Below are 16,945 nucleotides of genomic sequence, written 5' to 3' on the forward strand. Positions count from 1 at the left end.
TAAAATATTTTTAAAAAATAAAATAAAGATACAGACAGATATGGGTCCCTACTTTCAGGGATTGTAAAGTCAGACATTAACCAAGCAATTCAAATTGTAATGAATGATACAAAGAGTGAAGGAGAGGGAACTAAATAGGAGAAGGAAAGAATGATGTGCAACTTTTGTGGGAAGGGGGTCAGCAAATGCCTTTTAAGCCAAGATCAGACAGATGATTAGAAACTACGTAGGTGAGCATGGAGGGTAGCATGTTTGAGGGAATGGAGGTAACATGCGCAAAAATCTTGCAGAATGAGGAAGTGTAGTGTACCCAAGGACCAAAAGAATACTAGAGCTGGAGCAAAGAGAGTAAGAGAATGACATGACACAGCCAGACAAGTAAGTGGGAGACAGATCACAGAGGGCTTTATATGTCATCCTGTATTAGTCAACATAAGCTAGGTTATGCTATGGTAATAAACAGCCCCAAACTTTCAATGGCTTGACAAAGATAAACTTATTTCTCACCCACATTACATGTTTGGCACAGAACAGTGAGAGGCTCTGCTCACATAGTCACTCCAGAACATTCACTGAGGCTGGGCCATCATCTTATAGTTGCCATCTGAAACACATGGACTGCCCTAGTTTTCATGGCAGGGGAAGGGTAAGGAAGACTGAGTTACAACCCAGTGAATGGCCTCAGGTCAGAAGTGACACTCGTCACTCCACTCATCGCCAACTGGCCCGAACCATGCCCCTAGCCTCACCTGTCTTCAAGGCAGCCGAGAAGTACAAGGGGGTACAAGGACTATCTAGTAGATATTGTGGTCTTTGCCATATCATAAAAGGTTTGGATTTGATCCGGAAGTCAGTAGACACCATCAAAAGATTTTAAGGGACACAATAACTCTGCATCAGACCTGGGTTTATTAGACTGTTTTTCTGGCTACAGTGGGAAGAATAATTTGAAGAGGAGAGACAAAAAGCAGAAGGACCACTTAGGAGGCCAGTGCATGCAGTCTCAGTTACAAGATGACTGTGGCTTGGACCAGGAGATTGGAAATAAATGAATAGATTCAACACCATTTAGGAGGTAGATCCACAGGACTTGGAGGTTGACAGAAGTGAGGAGAGGGTAGGGGGAGTGGTCAAGAATGCATGCCTTACTTTGTGCTTTATGTGCCTGGGTTAGTGGTGGAAGCATTTGCTGGGTCAAGCAACATTTGCTGGAGTGGAACAATTACAGTGATGGGGAGACAGTGGTTAAGTCTCCAAGGACAGAGACCAGCTCCAGCTAATATCTAGCTGGATACATAGGAGGGGGTTCAGTTTTTGCATTTCAGAGCTTACACAGTCCCCTGCATTATTTCAAGAAACTTCTCCATAGCTCCTGGGGGGAGAAAGCATCATTGATTTTATTACCCATTTTTGATACTCTTTTTTCCAAAATTTCTACATTTAATGATTATTCATTTGGACACTCTCCCCACCACTTCACCTCTAAAATTAGTGATTACAAGAACCCTCCAGATTATCATCAAACTAGCCATTGCTTCATTTGTTCTCCTAATTGCTAGGAGGGGAAAAAGATAATCAAGTGGTTGCTCTAATCTGGGAACCTGATTTTCAAAAATTACTTGAAATCTAAATTGAGCTTTTTAAAGCAGTACTTAAATTTTGACTCCAGTCATTTCATTAAGACTAGCACTTGCTGAGAACTCTTTAAATAAGTTTTGAATTACCAGTGCCATGTAAAGCAATTGGAAAGAAAGAAAGCTTTCTTGTAAGAAAGACGTGGCTTGGTTTTTTGGTTTTTTTTTTTTTTTTGGTGGTTTGGGAGTTTTGGGTTTTTTGGTTGTAGGTTTTGTTTTTTGTTTTTTGTTTTTCACAAACAGGATTTTTCTTATTAATGTATCACTTGATTTATTGAATAGCACCTGGATAAAAAGGTGGTAAAACAAATGCTGAGCTTACACCCATTCCTGTCAAGACTTCTCCAGTGAGGCCTGCCTGGGTTATGTGAACCTTGCTCAGCCCAGTGAACCTCAAGGATATCATTTCAAATGAGTGGATGCAAATTTAAGAGATCTGCAATCCTCCCCCAACTGAGCTATTAATCATGTTGGCAGAGCACAGGGCAGACCAAGAGTCACACAGAGCCCTTTGTCAATGTTGCTGATGAAAACACTGAAAGTATTGCTCACCTGGGGACAGAACAATTAGGTAGAGGCAAAAAAAAAAAAAAAATCAACTTATTTCATTGTAGCTGTGAACAATCATAAAGAACTTTACTCATTCAACTCAAAGAATATATATTGTCCTCTTACCAGGTGAACAATGGAGGGATAGGTGCTCTGGGGAATGTGAGGCATTGTCCCTAGTCCAGACTGCCGTCAGAGCTTGCCCAGACAACTTCTGTAACTTCCTAACTGGTCTCCCTACTTCTGGGCTGGTACTTCTTTTTTCTTTTTTTTTTTTTTAGATTTATTTATTTATTCATTCATTCATTCATTCATTCATGAGAGAGTCAAAGAGAGGCAGAGACATAGGCAGAGGGAGAAGTAGGCTCCCCACGGGGAGCCTGATGCAGGATTCCATCCTGGGTTGGGGGTCATGACCTGAACCTAAGGCAGATGCTCAACCACCACCCAGGCATCTCCGGGCTGGTACTTCTGCATAACAGCCAGAATGAGCTTTTATGTATTTATTTGTGTACGGTAAAATTTACTCTTTTTGGTGTCCACTTCTATACATTTTGGTAAGTGCATACAGTATAACCACACCACCATCAAGATAATAGAAAAGTTCCAAAAGTTCCAACTTTTCCAAAAGAAAAGTCCTGCCAAAAATACAACAGCATGCTGACTCTATCATCAGCCCCTGCCCTGCCTCTCAACCACTGGCAACCACTGATCTGGTTTTTGCTCCTATAATTTTCCTTTTCCAGAATGTCTTATCAGTGGATTCATACAAAATGTAGCCTTTGAATCTGGCTTCTTTCACTTAGCGCAAAGCATTTGAGTTTCATCCATGTTGTTGGGTGTATGACCAGCTAGTCCCTTTTTATTGATGAGCCATATTCCACTGTATGGATGTGCCAGAGTTTGTTTGTCCACACACCAGCTGAAAGACAACACAGTCATTTCCACTTGTTAGCTACTATGAGTAAACTACTATAAACATCTGCATACCGATTTTTGAGTGGGCATAAGTTTTCATATCTCTTCAGTAATTACGTAGGAGTGGGACGGCTGGGTCAGATGCTAAGTATGGGTTTAACTTTATAAGAAACTGCCAAACTGTAGCATGAGCTTTTAAAAGCATAAATCAGATCATGTCACTTCTCTACCTAATCCTGCCAAAGGCTTCCTATTACACCTAGAATAAACTTGAGCCTCCCAGGACCTTAATGACCCAGCCCCTGCCTATCTCTGTGGTCTCTTTACTTTACCACCTGCCCCTCACTCTCTCTGTTCCAGCATCTGTTTCTTTCTTGACTTTTTCTCAAACTGTTTTTTCTCCTCCTCAAGGTCTTTCCACTAGGTTATGATCCCTCTGTCTGGAATATTCTTAGCCCTGTCTTCACATGGCTGGCTCCTGCTTGTCATCTGTGTCTTGCTTAAATGTCATCTTCTCAGTGGGATCTCCTTGACCCCTCCCCCAAAGTATGCGTCTCCCCCTGCTGCTGTCTATCACATCAAAGCACTCATTTCTATCTGATATTTTCTTGTTTTGTCATCTATTTACTGGTGGTGCCATTTTTAAATCACCCCTTCTGGGCCACAGCTCTCTCATCTTTAAAGAAAACGTAATAATGCTACTTCCCCTTCTTGATTTTCTTGTTCACCATACCACAAGCTTCTTAAGGTAAGAACTTCCTCCTCTTTAAGATTTTCTACATTGGCTATTTTAATCATCTGCGCATTGTCATAAAAAGTTCTTAAATGGGCAAATTCCCTTTTACCTCTATAGTTGCATCTCTACATTAGAATGAGATATGTGGCTTTAGGGGGCAACTTTGTCAGCGTATTTCAGCCTTCTGAAGGAATTGAACTCAAACTATAGCACAGTTAGTGGTTGTGCTAAAGCTAGAACTAGATTGCAAGAGCTGGTTTTTACATTTTTCAGAAATTCTGCTAGCTAGTTGTAAACCACTAGTAGATATTTATATCATAGAAATTAGTAAACTCTACAAAACAAGGCTTGCTCTTTCTTTTCTATTCGTTTTCTTTTCCTCCCCTTTTATTATTTTCCTGATTAACGAGCATATCACAGATTAAGAGATACAGAACAAGAAATAATGGTGGGGAGATGAAAGTGTTTAAAGGAAGTAGTAAAAGATGGTCTTAACATAAAGATTCAAAGTTCCAAATGGATTCACATTCTAGCACAGATGATTATCAAATGTATAAACCAGAGCAGCTTCATGTGCACATGATTCCACAAATACTCACTGAGCACCCACTGTGGGATAGGGCAGAGATGGACCTGTGTGAGCTCTCTGCCCTCGGGTGGCCACCAGTCCACTGGAAGGAAGGAAGGGAAATGAACAGTGTGGTGTGTAAAGTGCCACAGTGGGCGAACACAGGGGCTGCAGCCCACCCAGTGGCATCCAGGCGTGGCTAGAGGAGGAAAAGGGTGGGAGAGTGCCCAGGAAAAGTGGATGAAGGAAGAATGCTCCCAATCAGGGAAGAGTATCATAGTTTATTTTCACCCCTGCTGACCTCAGTAAAGAATAAGAGCAGTACTTACTTTGCAAGAGAGTTGTCAGAGTGTATTGATACAGTGAAGTAACTGGGAAGTACTGATAAAAGATGGAAGTTGACCAAAGATGACAGTAACATCTGAACTGGCTTCAGACCAGCCTGAGTAGGACTTCGCTGCTCACACTAAGGGAGACTGACTTCTCATGGATCTTCTGTGTTTTCAGCCAAACCTCACTGCAAGACACCTCCTAGAGAAGAACAAAGGCCGGCAGTCAGCCCGCACAAAGACCCTGTCCCTGGTGCCCTCATCCTCCCGAGGCAAAGCAAACAACACGCCCACCCTCCGCAGGGGCCCTGGATCCAGGAGGAAGGGACCTGGGCAGTTCTCCATCACAACAGCCTTGAACACTCTCAACAGAATGGTTCATTCTCCCTCTGGGCGCCATATGGTAGAGATCAGCACTCCGGTGCTCATCAGCTCCAGCAACCCTTCTGTGATCACCCAGCACATGGAGAAAACAGATATTCCTCCCAGCTCTGTGGGACAGGTAGGAAACAAACCCTTGGGATAAGGCACCTTGGGATTAGGCAGGTGACACACACCATGTCACAAGCAACAGTGGATATTGAGTACCTGCTGAGCAGCCATAATGCATTAATAGTGTATATTCTGTGTCAGAACTATAGACACATGATCTCATGTTGTCCTTGAAACAGCCTCTTGAGTTAGGTGGTGTTACTGTTACCCCCATTTTACAAGTAAGAAAACTGAGGCTAAGAGGAGTCACTGGGGATCCTCACAGATATTTTGCTTTCCCATGCTAAAAGCCATGATGTGATTCCTGTCTCTTAAAGTACTCCCTCCAAATAAGGGCATCCATTTTCCAGAGAAGGTTTTGGCACTGAAATTCACTGTTCCATCCTGTGGCGATGTCTTAGGCATCACATGGAAAGGAAGGAAAAGAGAAGTATGGGTTAAATGTGGGTTACTAGGTGTTTTCAGAACTGGCTACATAATCTGCAGGGCCCAGTGAAAAGTGAAAATGCAGGTCCCTTGCTCAGAAATGGTTAAGAATTTCTATACAGCAACAGCAGAGCATTAAACCAAGGGAAGAGCCCTTCTAAACACAGAGCCCCTGTGACTGCATATGTCACACACCTATGAAGCCAACCCTGTGTGTTTTTATATGTATTATCCAGTAAGATAATACATGTAAAGTGCTTAGCACAATGCCTGGCACATACTAAACATCCAATAAGCATTAGCTCTTAGTATTATTATTATTAAGCCAGAACACTGAATTGCCAACTGAAGGGAGATAAAGCAAGCGGCGATTGTGGCAATCCAGAAGCAGAAGTACTTCTAACAGCATGTGGCTATTTAGGTTGAAGGGTACTTTGAAAGATGAAGGACTGGAGGTATGAGGCAAAGTAATTAAGAATAACTGCGTGTTGGGGATTCTGCTGAAAACACTCTTTAGAACCATGCAGGTGGCAACTTGAAAGGACAAACTTCAGCTTGCACTGATGTATTTTTTTGAAGCTGTAAATCTTGTTTTAAAACATGAATCTCTACCTTGGGATTAAAGGACTTAATTGGACTCTAATCCCTTTTTAACAAGACAAGGAGGAGGAGAAAGTCAAGGGCTTCTCAAAGACCTGTGTACTGGTCTAAAATGAAAACAATCACCATCTACAACATTTTATATCTTGCACCACTGTCTGGATCTCTAAGAGGCTGGCAGCTCGTGTACTTCAGCCCACCATCTGCACTACATACACGAACGTGGGCACACACACACACACACACACACACACAAATACATTTTTCCCTCCACATCCTCCCTCCTTACATAAAAACCCATAAATTTCTCTTCCTACACACACATTCCAAATGCTTTTTTACAAGTACGTACACGCTTTGTACCCAGTTCTCCCTCCAACACACATACACACACACACACACACACACACAATATACACCCTCTAAAATGAGGGGCCTAGTGACTCAAAATTAAGCCAAAGACTAACTGAATTTTTCTGAAGCCATTTTTTATATAGAGAGATAGATATGTAAAGTACAGCCTACACTCAGTAGTTATAAGCAAACTCACTCAGCTGTAAGTTGGTTTCCCCAGAGATTTAGCCAAGAGTCACTTTTCATGTGCCTTTTTAATTCTTCTTTCCAGTCATTTACCTCATCCACAGAAAGGCTGAACCAAAGTGGGGAATCCTAGTAGGATTTAAAATAAATAGTATCCCCCAAAGAAAGTTTTAATAAAAAAATAAAATAAAATAGTGTTACTTCCTAGTTTTCACAGATGGTGAGAATTCTGAAGTATGACATTTGCATATCTTATTCCCAGGAAACCTATGCACAGTACTGATAGCCTTTCTCAATTCAGATGACAGTGGATTATAAGTATTTCTACATGTTTGCCCAGATATTGTCAAAAACACTCTTAAAATGCTTCACTTATAAGCTACATCTAAAGATGGGTAAAAAATTGAACAAATGATAAGTTCTTTTGCTTCCTTTTTTCTCTAACATCCTGGAGAGCTGAGTTTGGGTCTAGTTTTTCAAGCTGCCTTTACCTTCCCCATCGCACCACCCTAGTTCCTAGCAGGCACCCCATAAATCAAGGAATCAAGACTTCTGACTTAAACATCTGGGAAGATGGTGGTGACAAATACTCAGACAGGAAAGACTGGAAGAGGAATAGTTTCCCGTAGAAAGCTCACAGGTCAGTGTAACTCTTTGAACCAATAAACATCTTTTGGGTGCTTACAATATACTAGCAACCATAGTTAGTATTGGGGATTCAACTACCAAAACAAGAAGAACAGCAATAATAATCCTGAACACTTACTGAGACTAGTATGATTGATGGATAGAGAAATAGACAGATAGATAGGATAATATCCTCTGATAGCAAAGTCTTTATTTGCTGCTGGTCTCCTAAGTCCCACCCTCTATCATAAAAGATAGTAAGACTCTTTGTAGAGGAGGTGTTATCACCACTTTACAGCAAGGTAATTAAGGTCTCACCAAAAATAGTATGGTCATAGTTCATGTAAATAGTAAACAGTGAGAGTCTGGATTAACCCTAGAACTGTGTGATATTAGAACATACACTTTTGTCACTGCACTATGTCTTCAACAGAGGCCTCATCAGGCAACACTGTTATGATGTCAATGTGGTTCATCTTGGGTGTCTATAGCCTCCCTTCTCTCAGACGCTTCACCAGACTCCTATTAGACTTCCAGGCCCTACAGCATTGTTTTCCCCACCCACTCCATTCCTCAACAAACAATTGCCCTAAGTCTTTTACGCTGAAAGATTGTCATTTGCTATCACACTTTGTTCCTTTATGAATTATCAGCTGTGTCCAACCATTACATACACTGCCGAAGACACTATGAGTAAGCTCTTACTATCAAGGAACTCCCAATCTAGCAAGGACACAAAAATGAATGACTAACTTTAGTGGAGTTAAGACTTCTAACATGAGATGAGGCCCTGCTGACACCCACACTAGCTTTAGCAGTACAAAGACTCAGAATTTAACAACACAGAGCTATAGACTGAGAATGCTGTTCCCTTTCCGATTTTCCCCAACCCTCTTGATGATACTAAGAAGGTCCCAGTTTGGTTCTGACTCTTGCTAATAATCTGCCTCTGGAAGGAGGAAAGAGCAGGGCCTGAGGGTCAGGGCTTGAGGCAAGCTGTTGCCCATCTCTGAACTGAATAACACTGAACATTTTTTCATGTAGTCTGATGGGTTATCTTCCATATATGGTAAGTAATACAGTTTTATGTTCACAGAAGTATATGAAAAGAGAGGCCAAAGCAAGGAATTTTGTTTTCCTGTTGTTGGTGTTGTGTCTTCCCACCTGTGGGAAACCACCTGACACATTTGGCTACAATGTCAGGAAATGACCTCAAGGATAAACGTTGCACTAAATACAACTGTACTTAGAAAACAATTCAGGATTAGACCCGAGGAGGCTGAGGAGGCTCCCTGGGAAAGGGTGATGGAGGAGGATAAGTAGGAGGATTGGAACCCATGGAGTTGGCCTTCAGGCTTCAGAGTCCTGAAGATGATCCCTAGGTCTGCACTGAGAAGGGATGCCTTAAAAGGAGAAAATCAACAGCATGGGACACAAGTTAGAATGAAGTCCTTCAGCAGTGGAAGTCACAAGTGCCCACTCTAGAGATTCTAAAATACACTTATTCATGACACAGAGCCTACTTGTCCCATTTCTCCCACACTCACAGAACAATGAAGCGTTCTTGTTTTCTCTAACAGCAGACTTCCTAAGAGGTTCTGGTCCCTCAGTATACCCCTGACTTCCTCCTCTCTCACACACCCCCCCCCACCAGTCCCCCTTCCTGCAGCCTGCCCTTCCTCCTGTATCACAGATCCAGGTTAGTGGGATTGCTGGACACCTAGAAAAAAGCCTGTCACCATTCCAGAGATTTTTCTTTCCCTCACCTCTTACATTCAGTTAGTCAGCAAGCTCATTTTGCCACCTAGTTATATAGCTTCTGTCCATTCCATCTCAATGCCTTAGTTTGGGTCCTCATTTCTTGTCTAGACCATTGCTTCAGCCTCCTTCCTGTTCTCCCAGAGCTCAGGCTCAATCACCACCCTCACCCTGTCTGCCCCTTCACTCCCACCCATTCTTCTAATCATGGCCTCTATCACAATTTCTTGAAAACCCAGATCCATTCAGCTGCTTCTCTTGCCCAGACTGGTTGCCTGCAGTCCACAGAAGAAGTCATACCTGCTGCTTAATGAGCAGCCACTAAAAGCCAGAAACTATAACAATTTGCAAACCTACAGACTATCCTCACAACTGTTAAGAGTATGCGCTGCTATGCCCATTTTACCAAACAGGAAAACTTGGGGACAGAAAGATAGGCAACTTGCCCAAGGTCTCAAAGTGAGAAACAGACCCAGGATTTGAGGGGAGACCTGTGCTCTCTCCCCTAAATAAATGAAGGCATTCTAGGCCCTCCATGATCTGGCTACAGTCCCCCTCCCAGCACTCCGAGATCCCCCATATGAACGGCACACACACACACACGAAAATGTATGCATGTGTGTGCACATATACACACAAGAGTGTGCACACACACAAAAGTTGCAGTGATCTCCCTGACCTTATTAAGCACAGTATGTATACACTAGGCCACTCTGCTGTGGGTCCTTGTGCCCGGCATAGTATCAGTGTTATTATGGGCGATGAACAAATGTTTGTTGAATAAATTAAAGGCTGTTTCTCCTGGAATTTATTTTTGGTGCATTCACCTGTCACAATCCTATCCACACCCCAGAGGCCTATACGCATACCATTTCTTCGAGGAACTTCTTGCCGGTTCTCCCTGGCAGAATTAGTATCTCCCGCTGTGTTCACAGCATATTGTTTATACATTCTTCTTTGCACTATCCATACTGCACGCCTATCTTTCACCATGCTCATTGAGACTGGATACTTCTTAAGGGCAGGGATGGTGTTTTGTTCATTTATGTTACTGTTGACTTCCCAAAAACCACAGTAAAGGTTTGTAATAACATAATTTGCCTCGAGAATTAAAAACAGAGTCAAAGACCTCTGACTTTTAAAAATAATTACCAAACCTGATCCCTTCTTCTGTTTACCCAGAAAACAAAAGAGATAAGATGGTGGAAAATGGCAGTTCCCTAAGTCAGGGTAGGAATGTGATTAACTCCTGCATGCCTCCTCTGCCCCCACCCCCACCCCCCCGCCAGCCCCCAGGATAATAATGACAACTCCAAGCATCTTTCCTGGGCTCCTGGGAAGATGAGCTGTCACAGACCTTGGGGAATTCTGAAGTCTTGTAAGTCTTTCCTTTCAATCCTATATTTGAAACACTTTGAATAAAGTAACTTTTAGGAGCTTGAACTACTAGTCCAGATCCTCTCCCTTTCTCTCTTTCATGGGAGTTTCTCAGCCCGACTGCCATGAGAGATGGCAATATTTAGATAATTTCTTTCCTTTGGACACAGTCTCAATGCTAGTTTATGCTTAGGATTCTAGCTAACTCTCCTTTTCTAAGGTAATTTACAGAAATATATTTAGCCTATTCTTATAGTCTTATGTTAATACCGCCTAAGATAAAATTTTCTATCTTTCCACTTTTCACTCAATAAATCCCTATTCATAAATGAAGTTATCAGAGCACTCTTGAACTGGCTGGGGTGGTCCCAAACAGTTGTGGCTAGAAAAATAGAAAGCCACCATTGAGTGGGTACATATCTGCTCAAACTGTTTTGTTCCATGTCATCTTACCTGCCCCAAAGTATCTTCTGTGGAGCCTAATAGGTGCTTGAAATTTGTTTGGTAAGTTTTCAAGAGTGTACCCCTGGCCAGAGACAGCCCCTTGAACTGTTCTCATAAATTATCAGTAATACCTGAACAGGAGTTCCCTGATGGACATCCAACAGTAAGAAAAGACACAAGGTAGAACCACAGGAACTCCACTGCCCTCTGCTCAGCCAGTTCCCCCCGGGGAAAAAACTATCACAAGCCACCTAGAGAAGCAGTGTTTTGTCCAGGAGAAACCCCTATGGTCTTGGACCCAGCCACCTCTTCCTCATCTCAGTGAGGAAACTTAGGGTGAGTCAGTAGCCACTCTGTGCCTTAGGATTCCATCAGAACAGGAGTAACCTCTACCTCAAAAGATTATTGGGAAATCAGAGTAGGCAAAGTGGCTATAAAGTGCTTGGCTAGCACTTTGATTATTGTTTTTGTTATTAAATATTTTAGCAGTCAAAATTTCATAGACATCAGTTGCTAGATTTCTCGTCGATCACTATGTTGTACATGTTTTTGAACTTTTTATAATGGAAAATTTTAAACATATGCAAAAGCAGAAAGAAGAGTATAATGGACCCTCATGTACACAACACCAAGTCTCAACAATTATACACTCATGGGCCAGTCTGACTTCAGTTAGAGCCCCAGCCCTGAACCTGCTCCCCAACTGGGTTCTTTGGAAGCAAACCTCAGGCATCCTATCATTCCATCCACACGTATCTCAATACCTCTTTACCAGTTTTAGTATTTTTTTCTAAGAGTTGAACATCACCATAATACCATTCTCACACATTAGAAAGTCGGAAGCAATTTCTTTTTTTAATTTAAATTCAATTAATTAACATATAGTGTATTATTAGTTTTGGAGGTAGAGTTCAGTGATTCATCAGTCTTATATAATATCAGTGCTCATTACATCAGTGTGGGCGGTGATTTCTTAAAAACATTAGTCAGCCACTGTTCAAATGTCCATATTAGCCTTCTAAATGTTTTTTTTTTTACAGTTGATTTGTTTAAATGGCATCCAGATGATGGATTGGAAACACTTTGCATTGGGTTGATATGTCTCTTAGATTTCTTTTATTCCACAAACTCCTCTTTCCTTGTTTGGTCCTTAGCCATGCATAGGTAGCCTGGCTACCTAGAAGCCAGGTAGTTTGTCTTGTTGGATTTTTGCATTCTGAGTATTGCCAGTTGCATATTTGCAGCATTGTTTAACACATTCCTCTCTATTCTGTGCTTTCTGTACACTGGTATTTAGGTCTGCAGACTTAATCAGCTTCAGGCTTGACTTTCCAAGAATACCTCATAGATAATGCTAAGTACTTTTTTTTTTTTTTGGTTTTTGTCTTGTTTGTTTAAGTGCACAATTCATTGGCTTTTAATATATTTATAGCATTGTACATCTGTTACCATAACTTAAAATATTTCCTTATTCCAAAAAGAAAGCCCACACCTCTTAGCCATCACCCCTAAACCCCCCATTTCCCTCCACCCCCCAACTCAGCCCTAGGCAATTCCCATTTACTTTCTGTATCTATATACTTGCCTATTATACTCATATAAGCAGAATCACAGAGTATTTGGTCCTTGGGGGCTTGCTTCTTTCACTTAGCATTGTGTTTCAAAGTTCATCCATGGTAGCAGGTGTCAGTACTTCTTTTTTCATAGTTGATAATATTCCATTGTGTAGAATATTATGTGGATATACTACATTTTGTTTATCCAACTATCAGTTGATGGACATCTGGGTTTTTTTCTTTGACTTTTTAGTATTATAAATAATCCTGCTGTGAACATTTGTGTACAGGTTTTTGTGTGGGCAAGTGTTTTCACATGGTTATATAACTAGGAATGGAATTGCTAGATCATATGGTAACTTTATGTCTAGCTGAGGAACTGCCAACTATTTTCCCAAGTGATTGCACTATTGTACATTCTCACCAACAGTTTATGAGGGTTCCAATTTCTCCACATCTTCACCAACACTTGTTTTACTATCTGTCTTTTTTATTATAGCCGTCTTAATGGGTATGAAGTGGTATCCACTGTGGTTTTGATTTGCATTTCCTTGATGGCTAAGCGTCTGTTCATGTGTTTATTGAATATGCAAATTCTTTAGAGAACTGTCTATTCATATCCTTTGCTATATTTTTTAATTGGGTCATTTATCTTATTACTGAGTTTTAAAATTCTGTACATATGTACATATATGCAAGGTGCATGTCTCTTATCAGACATGTGACTTGCAAAATTTTTTACTATTCTGTAATTGCCTTTTCATGTTCTTGGTGGAGTCCTTTGAAGTACAAAAGTTTTAATTACAGATAATGTCCGGTTTATCTGTTCTTTCCCTCATTGCTTACATATGTAAGAATCCATTGCATAGTCCAATTTCACCAAATTTACCCTACAATTTCATCTAAGACTTTTCTAGTTTTACATTTAGGTATATGAATTTGGAGTTAATTTTTGTGTATGATGTGAGGTCAGGGTCCAGATTTTACATGTAAAAGAATGTCTCTCATTTTGCATTGATTCAGATTCATGTGTTGTCAGCCTTCTCTGCCCATTATAAGGTTCCCCATCAGCATTTCACCTAATGGTTTAAGGTGCTGTTCATGAACATTCATTTGAGGTTGCAAATAGTGACTTTCCAAATCTATCATTCTTCCTAAATTATTTTTAAGCTGTAGTTCTTCTACAAGACTGACTACTACTTTCTAAGGGCTGATTATGTGTAACATGCTGTACTGTCATACCTACTTTATTTCACAGTGATTTCCAAACCTGTATATCATAGGTGCTCAGCATATGTTGAGCAATCCAAAATTCATGCCTCAACCGCTATATCCCTTCTGTCTCTGTTTCTCTCTCTCTCTCTCTCTCTCTCTCTTCCTTGTTTGTTCCTGGGCGTTTCCCTAGCTCAAAGATAGGACTCATTTCTCACCACCTTCTCGCCTGGCATGTTTGCCATCACTGAACTGCTGCTACCCTTTTTCCACTGGCCGCTGCCAGCCAGGCTAATCTCCCCCTGCCTGCCTGTGTCAGTCTTCTTGTTTATATCCTTATCACTGCCCTCAGGCCAGCCTCAGCATCCTGGTCTCTTCAGCCATTTGCTCATCCTCCCACTCCTCCTAAGGTCTGGTTCCCACCCTGGGCTAAGACTAGGAGAAAAAGCCTAGGTTTTCTTCAGCCTGGAAAAGAAAGGATAAATTTGAGAGTGAGTGTTGATTTTATTTTACCAAACTTGAGTTTATATACTGGCTTTATACTCCCGGGTCCAGAAGAGGAACAGAACATAAATCAGAGCATGAGGGATTTCATGAGTTCCAAGAAGTCTCTACCATCACAAAGGTTGTGAGAAAATGAATACTGAAAATGCTGAAGGAGCCTATGGAAACTATTACTGTTGGGCTTTGATTTGGGTTTTTATTTTTCCCTACAGAGGAAGGCAGTTTAATATAAATAAAGAAGGCTTTGAGTTAGGCAAAGCTTCATGCCATATTTTGCCATGTAATTCGTAAGGGACATCGAACTGAGTACCTTACCCCATTGAGCCTTAGTGTCCTCATCTGCAAAATGGGTAGAGGCTTTCATGAAGAGTCATTGGGGCTACCTATGGCCATTGCTATCACCTTCTTTCCTCCAAGCAGAGCTCTTAGAACATATCATCATTTGTGTCACTGAGGAGAACCCCTGACTTAAAGAGGCAAGTGAAACATCTTCGAAAATCTAGATGTCCTTTTGAGCTGAATGTCCTAAGGTATATTTTTCACAACTACTGGCAGACATGAGGATGATCTTGTCTCATACATAAGAAAACTGGCAGGAAAATGTACTTCTATGACAGATTCAAGGTCTTCCAAAAAAACTTGTCATTGCAATTTAAGACAGAATTAGGAGTCCTTATATAATTTAATGTCTCATCTTTGGGTCCTATAGTCCCAAGTGGTGATAGCCATTATTAGCACTGGACTTGCCATCACAGACCCAGGTAGGCCAAAGAGAATCTGATCTGAGCTCCCACCACTTAGCTGCATGGCCTTGGGTGAGGCATCTTTGCCTCTCCAGATCCTAATTTTCTCGTTTTCTAGGTGGAATGATGAAACTGATCTTTGGCAGTTTAATTTGTTAACAGTGTATTCAGAAGCCAGATAACACCATGAAAACCTGTTCCTATTATTTAGTGAATGATGGTCATCATTGTGATCCCTCCTTGTGCTCAAGCACACCATCACACAAGAGACCTGCTTCCTTTCTGCCTACCGCAAAGATACAGTAGGTGTCAGGGAGAGTTCTCTGAGGCAAAGAGCTTTCCAGTAATGTTTCTCAGCACAGGCTCTCGAATGAGAAAATGTGGGCTTTGGGGACCACCAGATCCAGGATGAAACTCTCACTCTGCCTCTCACTGAGCAGTATAACATTAGGCAAGTTACATAATCTCTCTGGGCCTCAACTGTTCATCTGTGAAATGGAACTAATTTTTTTTTAACTTCATAAGATTGCTATGAGGATAAAACAAGGCAGTACATGTATGTGAGATACTGGCCAGGTTTGACAGTGGCAAATAGCTCAATAAATGTTCACTCTGTTATTAATGCCAGGTCATGTCAGGAAGCTGTAACCATCCTCCATCCCCAGGCCTTGCTGAGAATGACATTCATGAGCCACACACATCAGAGGATGATCTGTTGGAGCCTGCCTCGCAGTGCAGAGGCTTCCAAGAGCTCCTTTGCTCCCCTGATAAACAGTGACCATTTCAGAAGGAAGGGAGCAACTTTTGGCTTATATCTAGAGGACCCCTGGGGCAACTGTACTTGCTCAGTTCAGATCTTCAGCTATAATCTCCAGGGGAACCCTCGGGAAGGAAACCAGGAATGGCTCCAGGAAGAAAGGCTTTGGACAAGAGAGACCAAGGTGGAGATTGAGGCAGAGCTGTCTGTCCACCATCTTCAGCTTTTTTTGTGAGCCCATCTTCACCTTGAGTAGTTGCCCAATCTGCTCACAGCCCATCAGTAAAGCAGCCAACAAAGAATTTCTGGGTGCCTCCCATGGGCCAGGCACAGGTAATGATCCCTATTCTTGGGTCATGGTCCCTATTCTTACAAACCTGCAGGCTAGCAGGGAAGACCAATAAGAAACCAGGTATTATACATACTTGATTACGAGACTGTGAGTGTGTGAAGTGCTGTGAGTTAAGGATGGGAAATGATGGGAATTTGTGAGGGAGGACCCACCTCGTCTGGGAGGTCAGAGAAGCCTCCCTGATGAAGTGATCTTCAGGTGGAGACTGAAGGAGGACAGAGACAGCCAGGTTAAAAACAAACAGGTGAAGCAGGGTGCCCACTGGCTCAGCCAGCAGAGCTTGTAACTTTTGATCTTGGGGTCACAGTGGGCACGGAGCTTGCTGGAAAACAAACAGGCAATGCAAGGTCCCACCAGCTTCTCTCCTCAGCCCCAGCAGCCCAGTTCCCTTTCTCCTGAAGTCAGGGCAGCAGATGCCAACACTTGGTGCGCGGCCACACCTGCGCTCCTTGGCTCCCCACCACGCCCAAGCTTCCTGAGGTCCTCTGCGGAGAAGTCTCTCTGGTTTCTGGTGACCAAAGCAGGTTCAGTAATTAAACCCACTATTCGGCTTGCTTCCTTGATTCAGCATTTCTCCAACAAGAAGTTAAACTTGACATCATCACTTTGCCCAATTAATCCTGGCAGGTGAGGCACTCAGGAGGCCCAACCCTGCCCAGGTGAAAGAGGGAGCAGCCCAGCTTGCACTTCAGACATTTTGAACACAAACTCCTTAGCTCTGGGAGCCAGAAGCAGGGGTAATAGATAGCCAAGGTCAGTGGGCCCGCAACACATGTGCTTGCATGCTCCCTCGTGCTTTCTCCCCCTCATAGAATCAGCAAAA

The 16,945-nt window shown here is 42.1% G+C and overlaps 1 protein-coding gene and 1 long non-coding RNA gene across 13 annotated transcripts in view; one reads left to right on the forward strand and one right to left on the reverse strand.

Annotated features, from left to right (window-relative positions):
* Window positions 1–16,945, forward strand: part of SH3RF2 (SH3 domain containing ring finger 2) — a 132,403-nt gene that overhangs the window by 66,541 nt on the left and 48,917 nt on the right. For 10 of the 11 annotated variants that reach the window (XR_013379710.1, XR_013379711.1, XR_013379713.1 and 7 more), the window contains exon 5: window positions 4,913–5,236. The exons of the other annotated variant lie outside the window; for it this stretch is intronic. Coding sequence is in view for 4 of the 10 variants with exons in the window: in XM_077897700.1 (XP_077753826.1) it covers window positions 4,913–5,236 (324 nt within the window). In the remaining 6 variants the exon portion in view is untranslated. The remainder of the gene's footprint in view (window positions 1–4,912; window positions 5,237–16,945) is intronic. 11 annotated transcript variants of the gene reach the window in all.
* The window catches only part of LOC144314054 (uncharacterized), a 51,116-nt gene that overhangs the window by 13,429 nt on the left and 20,742 nt on the right, over window positions 1–16,945 (reverse strand). Inside the window, exons 3-4 of one of the 2 annotated variants that reach the window (XR_013379716.1) lie at window positions 4,735–4,936; window positions 2,719–3,105 (exon numbers count right to left, since the gene is read on the reverse strand). This is a non-coding gene — a long non-coding RNA (uncharacterized LOC144314054). Of the gene's footprint in view, window positions 1–2,718; window positions 3,106–4,734; window positions 4,937–16,945 lie in introns of those variants that run through there. The other variant, XR_013379717.1, reaches the window with a different exon arrangement.

Source organism: Canis aureus, chromosome 5 (genome assembly GCF_053574225.1).
Source record: "Canis aureus isolate CA01 chromosome 5, VMU_Caureus_v.1.0, whole genome shotgun sequence".
Taxonomy (NCBI): domain Eukaryota; kingdom Metazoa; phylum Chordata; class Mammalia; order Carnivora; family Canidae; genus Canis; species Canis aureus.